Source organism: Rhipicephalus microplus, chromosome X (genome assembly GCF_043290135.1).
Source record: "Rhipicephalus microplus isolate Deutch F79 chromosome X, USDA_Rmic, whole genome shotgun sequence".
Classification (NCBI taxonomy): domain Eukaryota; kingdom Metazoa; phylum Arthropoda; class Arachnida; order Ixodida; family Ixodidae; genus Rhipicephalus; species Rhipicephalus microplus.
In genome coordinates this window covers 191,191,359-191,210,591 of record NC_134710.1, presented here as the reverse complement: position 1 = coordinate 191,210,591, position 19,233 = coordinate 191,191,359, and the positions used below count along the sequence as shown (strand labels likewise).

At 44.2% G+C, this 19,233-nt stretch overlaps 3 protein-coding genes and 1 long non-coding RNA gene across 5 annotated transcripts in view; 2 read left to right on the top strand and 2 right to left on the bottom strand.

Moving 5' to 3' along the window:
• LOC119177330 (N(G),N(G)-dimethylarginine dimethylaminohydrolase 1) overlaps nt 1–19,233 on the top strand; it is a 111,368-nt gene that overhangs the window by 56,681 nt on the left and 35,454 nt on the right. The window lies entirely within an intron of this gene.
• Nucleotides 3,781–4,801, bottom strand: LOC142775908 (uncharacterized). Its single transcript, XR_012887145.1, has 2 exons — nt 4,696–4,801; nt 3,781–3,920 (listed from the first exon to the last, which is right to left on the bottom strand). It is a non-coding gene; the product is annotated as an uncharacterized LOC142775908 (long non-coding RNA).
• On the top strand, nt 4,919–10,032 carry LOC142775907 (heterogeneous nuclear ribonucleoprotein 87F-like). Of its 2 annotated transcripts, XR_012887144.1 has the most exons (7): nt 4,919–5,076; nt 5,863–6,081; nt 7,014–7,269; nt 7,381–7,788; nt 8,058–8,118; nt 9,100–9,165; nt 9,898–10,032. XR_012887144.1 is itself a non-coding variant. In XM_075878399.1 (6 exons), exons 1-5 carry the CDS (start codon nt 5,062–5,064, stop codon nt 8,087–8,089), a joined length of 930 nt encoding a protein of 309 aa, XP_075734514.1. In that variant the 5' UTR covers nt 4,920–5,061; the 3' UTR covers nt 8,090–8,118; nt 8,185–8,546. The 2 variants fall into 2 exon arrangements, 1 of the variants encoding a protein (XP_075734514.1); XM_075878399.1 differs by lacking the exons at nt 9,100–9,165; nt 9,898–10,032 and adding an exon at nt 8,185–8,546 and having other exon boundaries at nt 4,920–5,076.
• On the bottom strand, nt 11,291–15,679 carry LOC142776929 (single-strand selective monofunctional uracil DNA glycosylase-like). Its single transcript, XM_075881245.1, has 3 exons — nt 15,253–15,679; nt 12,821–12,967; nt 11,291–11,702 (listed from the first exon to the last, which is right to left on the bottom strand). The coding sequence occupies exons 1-3, from the start codon at nt 15,565–15,567 to the stop codon at nt 11,376–11,378; spliced, it is 789 nt and encodes a 262-aa protein (XP_075737360.1). The 5' UTR covers nt 15,568–15,679; the 3' UTR covers nt 11,291–11,375.

The following is a 19,233-nucleotide window of genomic DNA, read 5'->3' as shown; positions in this document are numbered from 1 at the left end:
CATTAAAATAGCCATGATTGCCATATTGTAATCCTTGTAGGCTTTAGCATACATCCCCATAAACTAATCTAAATGTATCCTGCAAATTTGAGCAGAAAGATAACTTTGCTTCAATGATTAAAATTTAAGTTTTGTTTTCTCAAAATATCAAATTCATTTTCAAGGAGAGTTGTAAAAACCAAAACCAGACAACATTTATGCTGCAGTGCAATTCTAAAAAGGAAAGTTTGCTTTTATGAAAAAAAAAAAGGAAAACGAAACTATTGTCATGGAGAGACACAATTTTTTTTAATTAAGTGTTTTCTAAAAGTAATTGAGAAGTTAATAGCTGCATGTATGATCAGTCTCCAGAACACACAGCCGATCCTGGATATATCGAACTCGAAGAAGATCGCGAAACAGTTCGATATATCGAGAATTCGAAATACAGGATATGCATACTTAAGACCTAAATTGAAGAATTTCAGGCCTCTGAAATCGTTACAAGAGCTAAGATAACTATTTGCTCAAAAACAAGGTGTGAACTGCAAGTTACCACACTTTATTTAGTCTGTAAACTTGTCTTGCTTCTTGCGCCCTGTCAAGTTCCAGTAATCCTTAATATCATTGAAACTTTTCAATAAGAGAACTTGGCGCCTTCGGCCACAACGTTGGTTGACGCAGAACGCTGATGCAAGCTTTACAGCGCGGCAAAAGCTTGGTTAGCGGCAGCAGCGAGGGCGTTTGCATATTCATCATACATGCACTTCCGCGGCACCGGCAGCCAAAATCTCAGCATCAATGCATTCAGAAACTGCAATATCATCTATACCGATGAAGTCGTTACTGTTCGAGATGATGGCTGAAAAATGCTGATAAGTCGCAGAATTCACTGAGGCACCGTACGCCGTTGTTAGCGGTCATGACGCACCCGAAGTTATCACCTGGCCCACAAGGAACGTTTACAACACAGTGTTTCACTTGACGTCGCCCCAAGCGCCAGTCATAATTCTGATCGCTACGTGCGGGTCAACATTCAGTTAAACCCCCGAATGAGGATTTTTCAGGAACGGGACGCGAAGTGCATAAGACGCAACGCCGAGTTTTCACCATCGACATGTTGGCGATATCGATGTCACTATGGCTTTGTAGCTGGCAGCCCATGCTTTTAGCGACTTTGATGCAAAAAGATGAAAAAAAAAAAAAGCATAGCCTCCGAGACACGTAGCACAAAGGAAGCACATATCGAAGGCCATGCTTTTCAGGCTTGCTTGCCATTGTTCGCTAACAACAAGGAAGGGAATGCGAATCACATGCGAACATTGCACTGAGATCGCCGAGTCACTTCCCATTCTCATTTCGGTGCCCTCGGCAATCTGTCTTTTGGAAAACAGTACGTCCGTGCGCTAAGACCTACAGATCACGCATCAAACGTACAGATGTAGCAAGTGCCGCGCAACGAATTGGATCAGCGCGATGGAACACCCGTTTTTTTTTTTTTTTCGTCACCTGCATGCAAAAAAGGGTCGGAACTTGTTAGAACGCGGCCTAAAATTGATGAATATTTGCTGGGAAAAATGCACTCCCTGGGCTTCGGGGCAGCGTTCGATATAACGTATGTTCTGCCGTGTGGGAGTTCAATATACGGGTGCACCGGTCCCATACTTTTGCATGGGAAGTTCAAAGGAATTTTTCAACTGTTCGATATAGCCAATAATTCTATATATCTGGGATCGACTGCATAGGTACCCTAAAGAAGATTTTTGCCACCATGATTTTGTTAGTCGAATTGACAGATTGAGTGCTGAAATGGGTAGATGCCTTATTTCAGGCCGAAACGAACAGGAAATAATGAATCTAATGAGCATTTGTTAACTGCCACATCTAGCAGCTTGTCGGGAACACTGGAGGAGGTGACGTTCAATGCCTTTGGAAACAGGAGTGCCAACCATGCCGGCCATTGACTGCGTCTTTCAAACTGCCCTGCTACAGCTATGGTTCATAGTGTAGGACACATCTCAGCGTCTTAGTGGAAAAGGAAGTGGGATGTAAAGGAGCAGTGGAAGAAGGGAAGTTGCAAGACAAGAAAGCGCAAGACTTGTTTGAAGTCACATCCATCAATGTACAGCTCCTAGTGTGTACACAAACCTCCGCAAACACAACTGACAACTGGGTCTACTGAGCAGAATTTCAATGTTTTCGTCACGTTCTCCTGTTCTTGTTCAGTATGAATATAATCAATCTTGTTTTTATTAGAGGGGTTATGCGTTTCTGAAATACAGCTAGAAATGTTAGCATTAATCATGACAAAAGCAATGCCACATGTTTTGGTGCATTAAAACTACATGATGTCGTATTAGGCAGATCGGAAGCAAAAGCACGAGTTTGAACAAGGAGCAAATTGCTTAAATAATGCTGCCCTTCATTTTAATGCACATCTTCAACAAGGCTTCTTAAAGCAAGTTTTGTGCAGCCAGCCAAACAGAAAGCAAACTCAATTACTTCAAACCAGACTGCATACAGCATAGAATGAATACTGCTAGCATAAGTACTAACAGCTTAGAGCCATTGTGTATATTTTATTATAAATAGCTACAAAAAATGGGCAAAAACGAAACCAGAGCCATTACTTTGGGTGAACAATCAAATGGGTATATAAGGTACCTTTCTCTTTACACAACAGACCCTCCAGACAGAAGCATTCAACCCATCCACCACCTCTTCATAGAAAGATTTTATTACTGCATTTAATTTGTTGTGTTACTCAATGAACACACGATTTTTATATTTGCCCCAAATGTTTTGTAGATGATGCTTTCGATACATGTGCAATTAAAATGCTAAACGACTACTAGCCAACTGTTATTGAATTAAGGAGCTACACATCTTTTAGAAGTGGGATCCCAAGTTTTGTCAATGACTTGCCCAAAGTGAATTAAACAGACCACGGATCTTGCCAGCCATAAAGCCACACTTTGCATGGCGATCATGATTTCACATATCAAACAATCTGCAAAGGCACACAAAAAGTATGCACGCCCCAATTTGTTTCCACAAGGTATCAGTGGAATTTTACATGTGCAGCCGCGCATAGAGAAAAGCACACAAGGAAGAAACGATTGGTGGACATGACAACTGGAGAATGCGGTTGCGGTTGCCCTGCCGAAAAATTTCTTCCTTTCATTGCTTATCTCCGTGCACAGCTTCCCACATTAAGTTTAGAAGGACATAGTGCCTGGACTGTAAACACAATTATTTTGCATCAGTGCCAACCTTCATTCACAAAGTTCTTGAACTCCCTGCTCCTTGTTCAGGGATATATATATATATATATATGTTCTTCACAATACAATCTTATTCAGTTGAAGATGGGAAAATTTCACAGAACCATGTTACCCATAGAAACTGACTTATTATAAAATGCATGGTAAATGGGTCGAACAGTGTATAAGTAGTAGACCTGAACAATTTCGGGATAACATGGAACTTGCAGTGGTGGCTTAATGGTCTTGAACTCAAGACTACGGTGAAACGAAACATGTGGCTTGTGTTGACCACCGTCAAAGGTTCACCTCACAGTTCGTACAAGAACTTTTTGTATGTTGCACGTGACACACTGAGCAGCTCACGACACGTGCCATTTCGCCCTCCTGGAAATGCGGTCGCCGGGAGTCGAACCTCGGGCGTAGCAACACAATCCACGTGCTGAGCTACCACGGCGGGTGGCAGCGAAACTAGACTACCGCGACATACACTCTGGACTCGCTGCATGCACGCAAAGTCGAACTGATTGGCCAGCAGCTTACTCTGGGTAGCCTTTCCACTTGAGGAAGTATTCCACGCGTCCGTTGCGGACTCTCTTGTCCAGGATCTTCTCGACCGTGAATTCCTCGGAGCCGGAGGAGTTTCCATCGGGTGATTTGCGTTTCGCCGACATTGTGCTGCAGAAGGAACGCAGTGTGTTTCAACAAAACGAGTCACAAAACAAGTCCACAGAAGCAAGCGTGAACACACGCGCGGGAAAAGGAAGAAACGGTCACACCAAGTCGCGCCCCTGCGAAGGCACTTGCTCTGCTAAATTGCTTTCATCCTTAACAAGGGAAAGCGAAGTTCGGGTGAACCGCTGCTATCACACAAGCAACTTCGCTGCTGCAGTTCCCCGCCGAAGACGGCCACGGAGAATAAAGCGAAAACACGTTTAGGCCGCACTAACATTTGAAAGGGAGCACGCTAACAAGGATACAACGCCGATACGCGTGCATTACGCCGCGTTAAAGGATCGCAGTTTACACGCTTACACAACGGTCAAGCAACTGAAACCCTTGCTTGCACAATGGATTCGTGAACCAACGGTCCAGGTCGAAAGACGCCGTCGACTACACACATTAGGCTTAACTCTGCAGACGTAAAGCAGCATCGGAATACGAACCACTGCGAGCAACCCGAACAAAGCGGAGACAGCTCGAGCAGCCGGGCGAATCGTGAGTGGATCGCGTCGAAGTATTTGCGCAACGAACAGCGAGTATGCAGGGCGCACAATTCGTAACAACGTGACCGCCATGTTAACAAACGTTCTTTAAAAACTGTCACCAACTGAACCGCGAGAGAAAGAAAATTGACCGGGGGCGGCCGACAAACAGAGATGATAGCTTTCGTAACAATGCACGGGTCAATAACGCCACTTCACGCGCAGCGAAGTTCGTTACTCTCATTTACCTGTAACGGTGAAGAACTCGGTCGAAAACTACAGGCGGCGGGAAAACGTTCGATGGCATACAAACAACGCTTAGCATGGAATACAAGAACCGCAGTAAATGCAGCAAATGATTAGAACATGTACTTTAATATTTGTGATCAAAACTTTTTCATTATAATAGAAAATAATAATTTATTTTATACATTATTTTTGTTGTAATTTTAAAACGAAACATAATTTTTATGGTTAAAAGTATTACTGATGACGTTTGCTCATATTATGCGCTCATTCGCCAGTCCCCGCAGTCGTGGCATTCTGACCGGGCGCTGGCGGTAATCGGCAGCGTTGTACTGTAGCTCTCGCAAGTTCTGAACCGGCAAGCGGAGATGGGTGCTCAAGATGTGAGTACTAACGATTTTGGTGTGGTCCGTGTATTGGCGATTCCATTTATTTGAGAACTCCGGCCGTTTTTAGCTCTCAAGCCTTCGATTTTGTGGCATCTGAATTGAGGCGTAGTAGGTGTTGCCATGCCTACCTTCCCCATGCCGGCTGCCGTTTTGCGCCGAGATTCGCAAATCTGTTCGTTCTCGCTGGGAGAACTGCAACTTCTCAGTTTCTGTGTCGTGTAGGTAAACCATCCGACGCAGGGCAAGCAAATGTAAAATCGCACTGACACTGCGTTCGCTTGAAAGTGCCCACGCCGGTAAGCTAAGCCTACTTCAACAGTACAACATGGCGGGTGTTCAATTTCCTTGAAAACTGATTTCCGAAGCCCTGCCGTACCCGTTGCCTGTGGGTTACAAGGCAAATGTGTGCGGGAATTAGCCCAACTGTGTGATTAACTAGCGGTCATGGTTTGGTTCCATGTGTTTCAGTAATATTGACTGTTTGGTCATCCTTTCTTTGTTTGGAGTAGGCTTAAAGCCGGTGCGGGTGCTGGAAGACGCGCACACGACCGATGCCGCCGGTGGGCCGACAAGTACGCCACGTCAGCCATTTTGGGCGCTTGCTTGTCGCATTCGTCCGCCCCCAAATGATTTTCGTTTGCATCGAATTACTCGCGAATGAAGTTTGAATGTTCTGGCCGACGAATACCGGTCCGTAGCCTCCGCGTCCGTTGCTTACTCAATCGCGGCGGCTTTTGATGCCGGTTCCATTTTACAGATTTCGCTTTGTTCTCTTTTCAGAACGAGAGTGAACCGGAACAGTTCCGCAAGCTGTTCATTGGCGGCCTCGACTACAAGACCACGGAGGAGAGCCTTAAAGGCCACTTCGAACAATGGGGCGAAGTCGTGGACTGCGTCGTCATGCGAGACCCCAGCACGAAAAAGAGCCGTGGCTTCGGCTTTATCACCTTCCGTCGCGCGCACATGGTTGACGATGCGCAAGCGGCGCGACCTCACAAGGTTCGCGGCGCCTTTAATTTTTCCGCCCATTTGTCGGCGTCCGCACTGTTCTATGTACGCGATATTCTTGGAAAGTAATTAAAGCCTATAGCGTTCCCAAATGGTAAAATTCAACTGGATTAACCTCTATAAGCAGGGACACAACGTAGCAATGTTTAAGCCACTGTGGCCCAGATTTCATTTTGCAGTCGGATCAATGGCGCGAAAATTAAAGCCGGGCAATTTTTTTCGTAACCTATTATGGAGAGGTCTAATCGATTTGTTTGAACATGCATTTTTTTACACTTGGTCTGTAATTTGCATTAAGGTGTGCTTTCCCACCCTGGCAGATATATAGCCTAAAGAACTTGATGGAGTGTGTGCACAGGTCCCCGACTCGTGTGCAAATTGTCTGTTATCAAGGCCCTTAAAACCCTTGAACTTCGAACACGTCCTTACAAAAAACAACCTTGGAATTTTTTTTAATGCTCGTTGACATATTTATCGAAAGTTTTCATTACTGAACTTTCTTTTGTTCGAGTTATGAAATGTGGCCAACAAACCGTGCCAATCTTTATTATACCCATTCAGCAAACTCGTTAAGCAGCGTTCACTGTACACGTTGTGTCAATGACTGAACATTGCGGCATGTGTAAACATCTGCTAAGTGTGGAATTTTTTTCTTACAAGGTGACCAATTACAAGCCCTACATAGGAGAAAAAACTTGTAATATGCACTTTGAAGATGAATGGCCCACCAATAATAGTAAAATGTTTTACACCATTTTCCTACTGACATCCGTAAAAAAATTTGTACCTATGTACTGCCTCATTGTCCTCGTAATGCAGTGAATCATTTCCTGCTATTGTCTTTTCTCCTTTGAAACCTGTACGAACCGTGCGGATGGGTGTCTTATGTGCAGTTGCACCATGACTCTTGATTCCATATGCAGGTCGATGGCAGAGAGGTGGAACCAAAGCGGGCTGTTCCCCGTGAGGAAGCCGGCCGACCGGAGGCACAGGCCACAGTCAAGAAAGTCTTTGTCGGTGGTCTCAAAGATGACGTTGACGAGTCCGACCTTAGAGACTATTTTTCACAGTTCGGCAACATCCTGTCCGTCAACTTGGTCACCGAGAAGGATACTGGCCGCAAGCGTGGTTTCGCCTTTGTTGAGTACGATGACTACGACCCAGTGGACAAGATTGTCCGTGAGTTCCCCCACTTTCCTGCACTTGTGATTGCCTCTAGTGTTCTTTTTTTTTTATTTTGCAATCGGTTTTGCACGCTCTCACTTACATTGAAATTATATTCTCTTTTAGTGAAGCGCCACCACATGCTGAAAGGAAAGAGGACAGAAGTGAAGAAAGCACTTTCTAAGCAAGAGATGGAAAACCTCAAGAAAGACAAGCGGCCTGCATTCCGTGGTGGCCGCGGAGGTCGTGGTGACGGCTGGGAAGGTGGCTACGGCGGTGGCGGATATGGTGGCGGCGGCTACGGCGGCGGTGGATATGGCTCCGGCGGAGGCGGCTACGGTGGTGGTAGTGGTGGCTACGGCGGTGGAGGCTGGAGCCAAGGTGGCGGAGGAGGCTATGGAGACAGCTTCAGCCAGGGTGGCTGGGGAGGTGGCGGTGGCGGAGACTTTGGCTCCGGCTACGGCAACAGCTACGGTGGGGGACCAATGCGTGGAGGACCAGGAGGCTACTCGCAGCGTGGCTCTGGCCCGTATGGTACGTTTTGTTCATTCTTGGTGATGAGCCTGTTGTGCTATTGGGTCAAGTGTTTTGTATGCAGGAAGGACAACTAAATTTGAATTAATCCAGATGCACCATTGAGCCCAGAAATCCGTTATGTCAAAATAATTTTTTTTTTCACGTTTATGTAGCTACATAGGCCAATATTGCTAGTGAATCTTAGCAAGTGCACTTGCTAAGATTCGCATTTTCTTTCACGGGTGTGGATATTTGGACTTACAGGGTTTTTTTTTGTTCGTTTCCAGGTAATGGCAGCGCAGGTGGCTACCGGAGATAAACATTCACTCATCATGTTTTTAACTGGGGGTAAGTATGCACAAGCGGCTACGAGTTGTGGGCTTGGGAGTGACTGGTTATGTTTCCGACCCGCAGGGTGGCAGGAAAGCTTTGAGAGGGCAGAGCAGCCAGGGCTAGGCAGTGCAGCTTGGTCCGAGCTAGCTAGGCAACCGGCTAGCCCAGGTCTGGAGCTGTGCCAGCAGCAGCTCAGGCAGTGAGTGTCCTCGAGGAAGAACAGCCAGCTGCAGCACATCACATTCAACCCCGTCCTCATCACATATACGCGCCTTTGTGTCTATACCATTGTATCTCTCTCGCATCTTGTCTGTGGTCCCCTAAAACGCAACAGCGCTCTCTAGCCAGAGGAAGCACCCGTTGCTCCTGTAGATGTTGTCTTGTAATTCAAGTCTCTGGGTCAATAAAGGCTAGTGTTGTAAGACACAGCATCTAGTGCACAAGCGAGAGTCGTGTTGTTTTGTCTACCCTGAGCCTTAGTCGGTCTATCCCGTAAAGAGCTAGGCATGGCTGCCGGAGCTGGCCAAGGACTGGAGCTCGCTTCTGTCTAGGTGGTAGACAGGCGTGGATAGCGTAGCTGAGAGGAAGTCAGCTGCAGGAAGGCCATTACGTAGGTAAGCACAGGTTTCTTTACATACTGGGGCTGCTGCATGCAAGGGCAGGGTAACCCTTTCCGGTCGGCCAACCATTCCTCCACTGCTGTCTGGTCATTTTGGCCGCATTCGAATGGCGCCATCAGCTTTCGCTGATGTCTTGGAGTGATGTGCAATGCTACAGAATGTCTGCCCAGGAATTGTATCTAGCAGTCCTTCCCTCCAAACCTGGTCCCCCTGAGAATTGGCAAGTAGTGGACCGGAAATGGTTAAGGACTGGTGTCCAGTATTTGAGCCAATTTGCTTGGTTCAAACTTTACTTCCACAGTATGAAAAGAAAAATGAGTCCATCTAGTTATGGGCTGCTCTGAACTTGGAAGTAATTATTTTGCTTTGCCCTCAGTTTCAACAAGCTGCTGGCCTTGATGTGGACATGCAGTGCACAAGTTGCTGATGGAGCTGGCAAAAGGTAAGCGTTCTGCTCAGTTTTTCCTGGTTGGGGTACATGTGAATACATAAATTAAAAATGCGATGTCGGTATTTCTTCAATTAGCATTTTACACTGCATTGCTTTGTTGCACAGGCAATCATGTATGTCGCATCTTATGAAGGTATGCCCACAGATGCAGAGAGTTCTTCGATATATGTTGAGCCAAAAGCCTACATTGAGGAGCGAATATTTTATGCATGATGGTAAAGAATTTCACTATCCCGACATCTCGGAATGCTTGCTTGGCGAGCAAACTCGATAAAACAGAGCTGGTGGAGATGCCACCCTGCGACACTTGCACCAAATACCATGATGCGAGAAATTTTGACAAAGTACTGGCTACTGCGCAGCTGCTAATTGTAAATCTGTGGGCACTTTTGACTTGACATATGACAGAGTAAATTTCATTGTGCCAATGCCGTAAACACCAAAAGTACACTTTGAATTTTGCCAGCCATAGATTTGGTTTAAAAATGAAGTTTCAACCTTGATCTTCTCCACTAATAATGAACGTATGGTAGTGCAACATGTTCTGAAAGTGTGGTTTGTCTGTCTGAATATTTGCTCGTTTCTTTTTGTTGTCCCTTTATTAAGCAGTGTAACATTTGGACTATGTAACTGTCAATTCAGATCTGTTGAGTCAACTTTGAGACTGGCATACTTGTGCACAAAATAATTTCTCTCCGTCGCATAAGTTTTTTTTCTTCTTAGATTTGTTTGCAGGAGCTGGAACCTCCTGTAGATGCCCAGCAGGCCCGCTCTACCGGACCGTAAAATGCACAACACTCTGCATTTGTACAATCTAATAAAAGGTTCTGTGGCTGCATTCCAGAACCACTGGTCAAAGCACGTGTTTGAGAAGCTCCTTGGTGGGTAAAGGTTCAAAAAAAAATGCTGGCTGAGGCCTAACTTCAATGACTTGTAAGCTGAACTGATGTGTGAACGTTCTGCAAAGTTTGATCAAAAGCTTAGCCTTTTCGAAGCTGTCATTCCTAGGAAGATGGGGTAACTTGGCATTTGTGCAGCTTGAGGGAAGTTGGCAGGCAGATATGTGTGAACAATCTGTTGCACTGGGCTACTATTGGTAACTCTGCCTTTCTGGGCTGCACATTGTGGCATGAAATGTTACACCTGCCCAATGCACTGTGGTGTCTAAAGCAGTTTTTGTTCAAATAGAGGGGGGACACAATGATGGACATACTATGTAGGTTCTTGTTCTATAGTTTCATATGCAGTATTCACACATTTTGCACCTTCAAAAAATTAATGGCTCACTGATGGGCAATTATCATCAGAGTGTTAAATTTGGATGGGCTGTACCACTTTTTTTTAAGTAGGTCCGGAAACTGTCGAATGTGTGTGCTGCAAGTAGCATAAAAATTGACTATAAGAAATTAGACACCCACACCAACTATTGGCAGACAAGTGTAAAAAAAAAAAAAGTAAGTTACAGTGGCATCTGTGGGAGGTGGCCAGAATTCACTGCTTTTGAGCACAAAAGTAAGCTGCTTGTTGGGAGAGTGCTCAAGGTCTTGAGGTGCACTGCAAGGGAGAGGAGAATAAAGGACATGTAGAGCTGGTTGCTGTGGAATCTTGCAGGACTGCTTTATCAAGGACACTGTACAAGTTGTACTACCCCCTCCCCTTTCAGAGTCCATACCTGCGTAGGCCAGCAAGGATGTGGTAGACTGTGCGGAGTTCGCCGCGTGCACATAATTCCCTTCAATGTCTAATTTGTGACACCACCAAAACAAACAATTGTTTCAATTTTCCAGTGTATAATGGTAACCCGTGATTCTGCAGTCGCATTATGAAAAGTGCAACTTTAATGCATATGTTTAGGTATGTTGCGACTCCAGACATGCCACAGGACCTTGCAACCATAAATGTTCTTCAGCACTACGTAACGTGTCATGTGCCGCCTCCTAGATGGCTACACACGAATAAAAAAATTATCCATACAAGATTAAGCTGTCATTAAGCACTCTACCATCACTTGGTTCTAGCATGGAATACCTTGAAATTTGCACCAGATTTTCAAGCTGAAAACTACGTTTCCCGTGAGTGTTTGGCAGCTGGCATTAAGGGAGAGACTTTTCATGACTTGCTTGCTCAAGATTTTTTTTATTGGTATGTTGCACATTTGCACCACTTGACAGTTGAAGGATATCAGTGAAGTCTTAACAGGTTTACTCAGTAGTTTTCGAAGCGGGACAGAGTTCTGCACTGGCCCTGTTTGCAACATCGGGCGAGATTAGTCCAAAGGACTGCAGCTCCGAAATTGCGAGTGTATGCCAGCCACGGTTGGCCTTTGGGCTGGCAGGGCTTGGGTGGGTGAGGCAGAGCACACGAGGGGGCTCAAAGCAGCTTACAGAAATTGCTGACAGGGCTCTGTCCCTAGCATAGCATCCTATGCCCACGATGGCCTCTGGTCTCAGCAGCTTCAAGACTGACAATAGGGCTGCGTCACATATAGCCTGCAAAATACGCTTCAGGTGAATGTGCGAAAGGTTTCGTCAAGCATGCACAATGAGGGAGTGCGACTTGTGTAAAAATGAAAGACCATCACATTTAGTGAACGACGGCGTTTCATTTAATGAAAGCCTTGGACAAGTAGACCAGGACTACGAGAAGAGAGAGAATTTTTTAGCTATAGACATTTGTGTTGGTGTTGACTTAGCTTTTATTGAAACTGTGCTTTTTTCTTTTTCTTTCTGTCCTCATTTTCCAGCACTGCAGAGCTTTTCAATAATGTCTTGAAAACTCACCCAAGCTTACGTGCTTTTAGGAATTGAAAGGAAATATAATTTAGACCTTGATGGACAACAGCATTATTCGTAATAGATAGTGAGTAGAATATAAAAAGTTTCGGCGCTGCATGAAGCCAAGCATGATTATCAAAAGTTGCTTGCGGTGTTGGCTAATCTGAAGGCATTCACTTGGCGGAGGTGCAGGAAAAAGTAGCTGAGCCTGCGAACACATGAATGACTGGGCTAATATTGAAGCAAATGACAGCGTGGAGTTGGAATTTCGGGGTTCGGGACAAAAAAACAATAAACCAGACATGAAAGGCTTTTTCACCACTATGTATGCTCATGCACTACACCTCATAATCAAATTTTCACTTGCTGGGAAAGTCTGCAGTGACCAAGACGATCACAGTACTGGAAGCAATCTCCGGCCATTAAGGCCATGATGGTGTAAATTGTCCAGGCAGAGGGTCTTCCTTCGGAGTAGGCACTCGCCACTTGCGTCACTAGTTTCGAATGAATGCTATGCAAGAAGCAGCCTTTCCTGTTGTTCCACACCATCCCCTATGAGAGACAGCTGTGCTATCAGGCCAAGTGAAAGCTTTACATTCATTACTGGAAGCACCACTGCACTATCATCCCTGATGATGGCCTTGCAACTGTTATGGATGCTTAAGTGGTTCCCCACATTCCCCAAGTTCTGGCATTTGCCTGCGACCAGAGAGTCCTTCGCTCTTGATATGCAGAACTATTCATCATGAAAGATGATGGGTGTGTAAACCCAGACACAGTAGAACAAGCCAATACAAATGCTGGCATTTGTGTTTAGTTCTAGTGTCCATGGTTGCAGGCTCTTTCACGATGAATACTTACCAACAAGTTCAACTTTGTTCTGAGGAAGGACTACCTGCCTCACTTCTGGTGCAGCCAAGGCCCAACACGGGCCTTCGAGGATGCTCATGCTTTGGCTTGGCTACGTGGCCTTGGATCCCCAGCCAACCAACGACGTGCGCAGTATCACCAAATGGCACCTGCGAAAAAAAAAAAAGCAATGCTCGTGCGTTAGCTGTAAATGCTGATATAACACAATCAACTCTGCGAGTGGTTGGTGCACATGAAGACAGAATCAATGATGAAAATTCATACTGGTTCAACGACAATTTAAGTTCATCACACAGTCGCTGTCATGCGAATGCCTCTTTCTGCTCCTTGTCACGAGATGTTCTTTTATTTTCAAGCTAGCCAGCCAGTCGTGGTAGTCGTTCTGCTAATTTTTGAGGACTCATTTCCTTGCTTGAGAAAACCTTAATGGGAACTTGCAGTAAATGGATTGTTTTCAGTGTGTTGTAAGCTGTAACATTTGTGATAAATATCTGAATGAGGTGGTCAAAAAGACAACTTGCTGCAGTCAGGGACTGAACCTTCGCAAGGTCTACTTGTGCATTTTCTCTTTAATTAATGTGCATACTGTGTTTTTCAACTACTACATGAAATCTTCACATAAACTTTTGCTTTATCAGTATAGCTCTTTAGGCACTTCGTTATGTCTCTTCATATTTTGCAACATAGAAAACTCATTGTAATGTTTTCTGTGCTGTTGTATGAGAGATGAGGTCTTATTTTTGGTCGATGGTTTCTGTCCAGAGTTGCGTGTTCTGCAGTGATACATAGTAAAAATGTTTCATGTGAGTGCAAGATTTTGCATTATTAATGATGTGTGCAAGTTCTTGCCAGTGGGGCCAAGGTGAATCACTTTAGAATGTACACTTGCACATAGAGTTTCCTACGCGTAAATAGAGAGGGCTCTGGCTCTGCGATTGTTCTGCGACCATGAAAAATTATGGGTTATACTTATGGGTTCGTGCTTGCGGGCAACAAACGCACATGCAGCTTCGTTCATTGCTGTGTTTTGGTTTTGTTTGGAATGAAACAACGAACAAACCGTTCGGAACATCGTGAGCTGATTTGAAATGGTGATTCTAAAAGGTGAAGCGTAACTGCCGAACACTAGGCAGTTGTTCTTGGCAACCACGCGAAGCCAGAAGAAATATCAAGTACGTACAAAGGTTAGGCCAATCCATGTATTAGCCCCGCTGCGGTGGTCTAGTGGCTAAGGTACTCGGCTGCTCACCCGCAGGTCGCGAGTTCGATTCCCGGCTGCGGCGGCTGCATTTCCGATGGAGGCGGAAATGTTGTAGGCCCGTGTACTCAGATTTGGGTGCACGTTAAAGAACCCCAGGTGGTCAAAATTTCCGGAGCCCTCCACTACGGCGTCTCTCATAATCAAATGGTGGTTATGGGACGTTAAACCCCACAAATCATCATCATCAATCCATGTATTACCCATAAATCTCATGCTCATTGAAGCGCCATGTGTTGCAGCTCCCACAGACACTAGCACCAAACTGTATTCACTTGCATCCCCTTCAACAATGATAAATTCCGAGTGTGTCCTTTGTGTGAAAATAGGTACGAATTGCATAATACTATGTATGCTGCAATTAATGTGATTATGAAATGTCACATTTACAACACAAAAAAGTAAATGACAACACGACCTCCCAACTTGTTGCTTTGAGGTAGATGCCATAGTAGAGCTTATAAAAAAAAAAAATTCTATGTCAGAAAACCTACCCGCAATTTTATTAGTGGTAAAGTTCTTATGCAGCTAGTTAAGAAAAGGCACATTAAGAAACGGAGCACTTACAACGTTATAAATACACAGATGTGGCAGTTGCTAAAGATGCCCTGGCTCATTTTGATAAAGTTGCAAATGTTGGCAACTTCATCAAATAGTTAATAAGCATATGCTTATTAACTGCAACATACTGCCACATGCACAGGCATGTGCAGCCGGGTGATTCTTGCACCTGTAAGCCGTCACACTTGTTCCCCTTAAGCAGAGGCTGGGGCCCCTATTTCCTATTTTGATTCCACACTGTTGCAATGCATACTGGTGCCATATTAACTTAACTACATCTGATCGACGCCATAAGTTGGTTATCTCAACGTCTACCAGCGAATTTCGGTAACAAAACTGGAGCTCCTAGAGCTAACGGTTCACAAGACTGTTCATTTCAGCGTGACGCACACTAATTCTTGCTTTAGCAGATTAAAAGACGCATACAGCGAAAGCACTACGATTACACTGCTTACGTCAAGTACGCTTACTAACACCTCTTATCACGGTCCTCAGGTAAAGTACTGACAGCTTTAAACGATTATCATTAGCGGATGTACTGCGCGCACTGATGATTTCGAACACTATTAGGCGGGGTAACGAACAAGTACAGGCAGAAAAAAAGAAAAACTGCACCCCGTTCTGGGCCATGCCGAAGGGGCCAGGGTTCATGCCAAGAAACAGCACTGTCTTTCTGGTCCTGCAGTATTTACGCACGTAGCACTCGTGCGTTTCGCGGGCGTATTCCAGGGGATTGTACACGTGGGAAACTTTGGAGCTGTACGGAATGTGCGAGAGCAGTTCGCTTTGCTTCCGTTCGATGGCGAGGAAAGCGTTCGCAATTTCGTCGCCGGCGGCATCACTGCAAGCCATGCGTAATGCTGGGCAACTATTGCTGACAGTCGATCGTGTCGCACTGAAGCTTGACACTGCGCACACACTTCTTAGCATAGAGTTTCATACAAATGAAACTCCGTAGCACCCGCTTCAGTACACGCACAGAGCAACGCCTTGCACAGAGCTAGCCGTGGAGCTAGCTCACGACAACAAACACCATAACACGAGTTAGCATGGCCAAATCAAGCCCACAAAACAATCAACTTTAAATTTGACACATATTTTTAAACATATTTACGATATATATTAGTACAGTGACAATGTTTACAAAAAATATAGTTAGTTTTTTTATAACAATAATGTTACCTAAAATAGTTCGTCTGATTGCCGCTGCAAACCAATAGCGCTAGTAAACACACTAAAACAGGAAGCTTAGTTGAACCATAGCTCTCTAATTTGGTCGAACACAATTTTTGTGCTCCTGTGCCATAAACTAATGATTATTTTTGAATATTGCTTGTTTTTCGGTCAAAGAATATATTGTTGTAATTATTGTATTATACTATTTATTCTTTTAGTTACAAACGCACCGTTTGCTGCGGTAGGTGTTTGGTGGTATTGCCAGTATTATTCTAGCCACCCTACCCGTATTACTCTACGGGTATATGCTGAGCCATGACCTACTACACTCCTGACCTGTTCAGATAGCGGGGTTCCTATGGGAGCGCGTGTCCCCGCTCTCGTTCAATCGCTCGCCGTAGGTGGCGCTACCTATAACCTGTTCGTCTGCTACTGTGCGGCCGGCAGGAGGGCGACGGACTGATACCATGCGTCTGCTTCTGTGACAAACTGCCTATACGTGTGATTGTTTTTTGCTGAAAAGGCTAACGTGTGCTATGTGTTACATTTTAGTAGTTAGGCTATACTGGTTGATTGACTTCTAAAGCTGTATATTTGCGTAGAAATGTCTTGCTGCATGGTTGTTTTTGCCATTCCAGCCTAAAAAAACTTCAATTTAGTATTCATAAAGCTTTTGACTAATAATGTACTCATTGGTAATAGAATATCAAACTGATTTTAGGTTGTTTAGGACGCGTCAGGTGAAACGCAGTGCCCCTGTTGAGCACTTACCTTGGACACTCGCCCTGGACAGGTGTTACACTTGTAGTCAATTGATAGAAGAGAATAATGCACATACGCCCACGGACGCATATCAAGGAGAGACACAGGAATTGAAGCTTTAACTCTTACTGTGACCTACACAACAAAAATTGTGCGTCAAATTTCGCTACGGGAGTTTGTCTGCTGGAACGGGGAGCGCTGGCCGATGCGCGTTTCTATGATTTTATATGTCCGTGCGATGAGACGATATGGTAAAGGCAGTGATGTGCCTATCGAGGGCAACACATTGCGACCCCAATAAAGTTTTTATCGTCATCATTATCATCATCTTGTCGAGCATAGTTAATAATAATAATAATAATAATAATAATAATAATAATAATAATAATAATAATAATAATAATAATAATAATAATAATAATAATAATGTTTTATTTTTCATCAATAGTTTGATGAAGGACAGCGGCAGGTAAAAGCTGCTCTTCGAAAGAGGCAGCTTGACATAGGCCCACAGACGCCTTTAGCACGACAGCACTGGCAAACAGTTAGCAATGTTATCTAAGCAACAATTACAAAAATATCAAGTTCAAATTCTAAAAATAAAAATAGCAACCATGATAACAATGTAGCAACTGCAAAGAAATCTTGAAAACTATACATGTGTATATCGTGCAATTGAGTTCGGGTACAGAGTAAGAAATCTATGCCAGCTTTCACATATTTATCAATTAACGTAGAAACTGTGTAGAACAACCTATCTGTGGAGTAGTTTGTTCTCGAAGTTTTTATTTTCCATGTTTCTTTATGTCATGTTTCGAACAAATTATTTGGCTGCAGTTTCGAGAGGTCGTACAAATAATGTCGACTTTCTTGAAATTGACGCCTGACCACCAATGCTAACTTAAAATCGTAGAGACGATGTAGGGGTGGTATTCCAGCCTGTTGAAACAATTCACTTCTGCGAGCATCATACGACCAGTAAAAAATTATTCTAATATACGTCTTTTGCATCAGGTACAGTTTTTGTAAGCGCGTGTTAGTCGTAGTCCTTCATACCAAGAAACAATAAGCAAGATGCCAACAGAACAGTCATTTATAAAGTAAGAATTTTACCTTGTATAGTAGAACAGTTTTGCCACTGTACACCGTGCCCTCTACGCGAGATAACTGACCCAGCACACTGTAAATGCGATCGTTTCGAAGCATATTGCTCGAAAATGTAACTCCAAGAATTTTTATACAATTTACTAACTCAATAATAGTATCGCCATACTTGAAATGTATGTTTTCATTAACAGACTTATTTTTAGGGCGGAATAGTACCGCCTTTGTTGTACTAGTGGTTATGTTTGATTGATAGCGCCCAAGGGCGACACCCGCAGTTGGGGCGCGTACACATGCTGAAAATGTGCCATTATACTCGTTTGTCAATGAAAAGCAGATCCCTCAAAGTGATATCAAGGTTTCTGCTAAAAGAATTTGGCGAGTGTATGCGTGTGATTCGAGCAATGTTACAGCACTTCAAAATGAAACAAAACACATTTGTCGCTTTACTTATGCGTGCCACAATATGCCAGTTAAAGCTGATGTTTCAAACAAAGTTTCTGCACTTTCGAAGAATATCCTACTTGCTGGCACACAGTGACGGCTTGTGTCTGCAATAAAGAAAAACATATGTACGCGTACAGAGCTGCGTGCATTTGGGTCATAGTTCAATAAAATGTGCTAGCAAGGTTCTGGGCGCGTACATGATACAATGGAGGCATGCAACTAAACTTTTAAAATCTTGCGAGATTTTGGCTTTTCGGCTATTCTCTTTCTCTTTCCTTCTTTGGCTGTTTTGTCCCGCACGTAGTTTGAGAAGAAAGGACGGCTAAATTTTTGCAACACTAGCCGCGCCATGGCTTCTCGGTGCTCGCTAGTAGCGCCTTTATGGCTGAAAAGAGGGTTCAAGGCCACTGCAGGTAGCACAGTTTGCACAAAAAGTGCCATCGGCCTCTTTTTGGAAATGGCCAATGGCGCAAATGCTTCCGCGGCCCTTTCTAGAGTGCTCACAAAGGAAAGAAATGAGATCGTTGGGTATGAAAGCCCTCCCCTGTCTAAATTAAATATCACAGCAGTAGCTGGTCCAGATGAGCTGGGAGCCTTGATTTTGCCGATGCAGTCGTCGCAAGTAATGCAATCCTCAGCTGCTTTCACCAGGAAGCCCGCTATAAGGCCAAGCGTGCTGGCCCTTATGCCTGGCTGTGGGGCACCTGTGGGAAGGTAGAAATGAAAAGTGTGCAAGAATTTTATCAGTATATAGATAAGCATGCATGATTAAACCGACACGTGTCCGTATACAAAATATGAGAAATATATATATATATATATATATATATATATATATATATATGTATATATATATATATATATATATATATATATATATATATATATATATATATATATATATATATATATATATATATGGATGTTAATGCGCTTTCAGATAACAACTGTTGCCCCACCGCGGTGGTCTAGTGGCTAAGGTACTCGGCTGCTGACCCGCAGGTCGCGGGACCGAATCCCGGCTTCGGCGGCTGCACTTTCGATGGAGGTGAAAATGCCGTAGGCCCGCGTTCTCAGATTTGGGCGCACGTTAAAGAACCCCAGGTG

Bases quoted from the DNA above. Each gene is read 5' to 3' on its own strand.
- LOC142776929 (XM_075881245.1), bottom strand. From the start codon at position 15,567: ATGCTAAGAAGTGTGTGCGCAGTGTCAAGCTTCAGTGCGACACGATCG. The intron at 12,968-15,252 runs GTGCAGTTTTTC...TTTTTTTCGCAG, and splicing joins TCGGCATGGCCCAGAACGGG to GTGCCATTTGGTGATACTGC. The intron at 11,703-12,820 runs TGAACTTGTTGG...GTGCATGCTTGA, and splicing joins GTCCTTCCTCAGAACAAAGT to CGAAACCTTTCGCACATTCA.
- LOC142775907 (XM_075878399.1), top strand. The intron at 7,270-7,380 runs GTGAGTTCCCCC...ATTCTCTTTTAG, and splicing joins CCCAGTGGACAAGATTGTCC to TGAAGCGCCACCACATGCTG. The intron at 7,789-8,057 runs GTACGTTTTGTT...GTTCGTTTCCAG, and splicing joins GCGTGGCTCTGGCCCGTATG to GTAATGGCAGCGCAGGTGGC.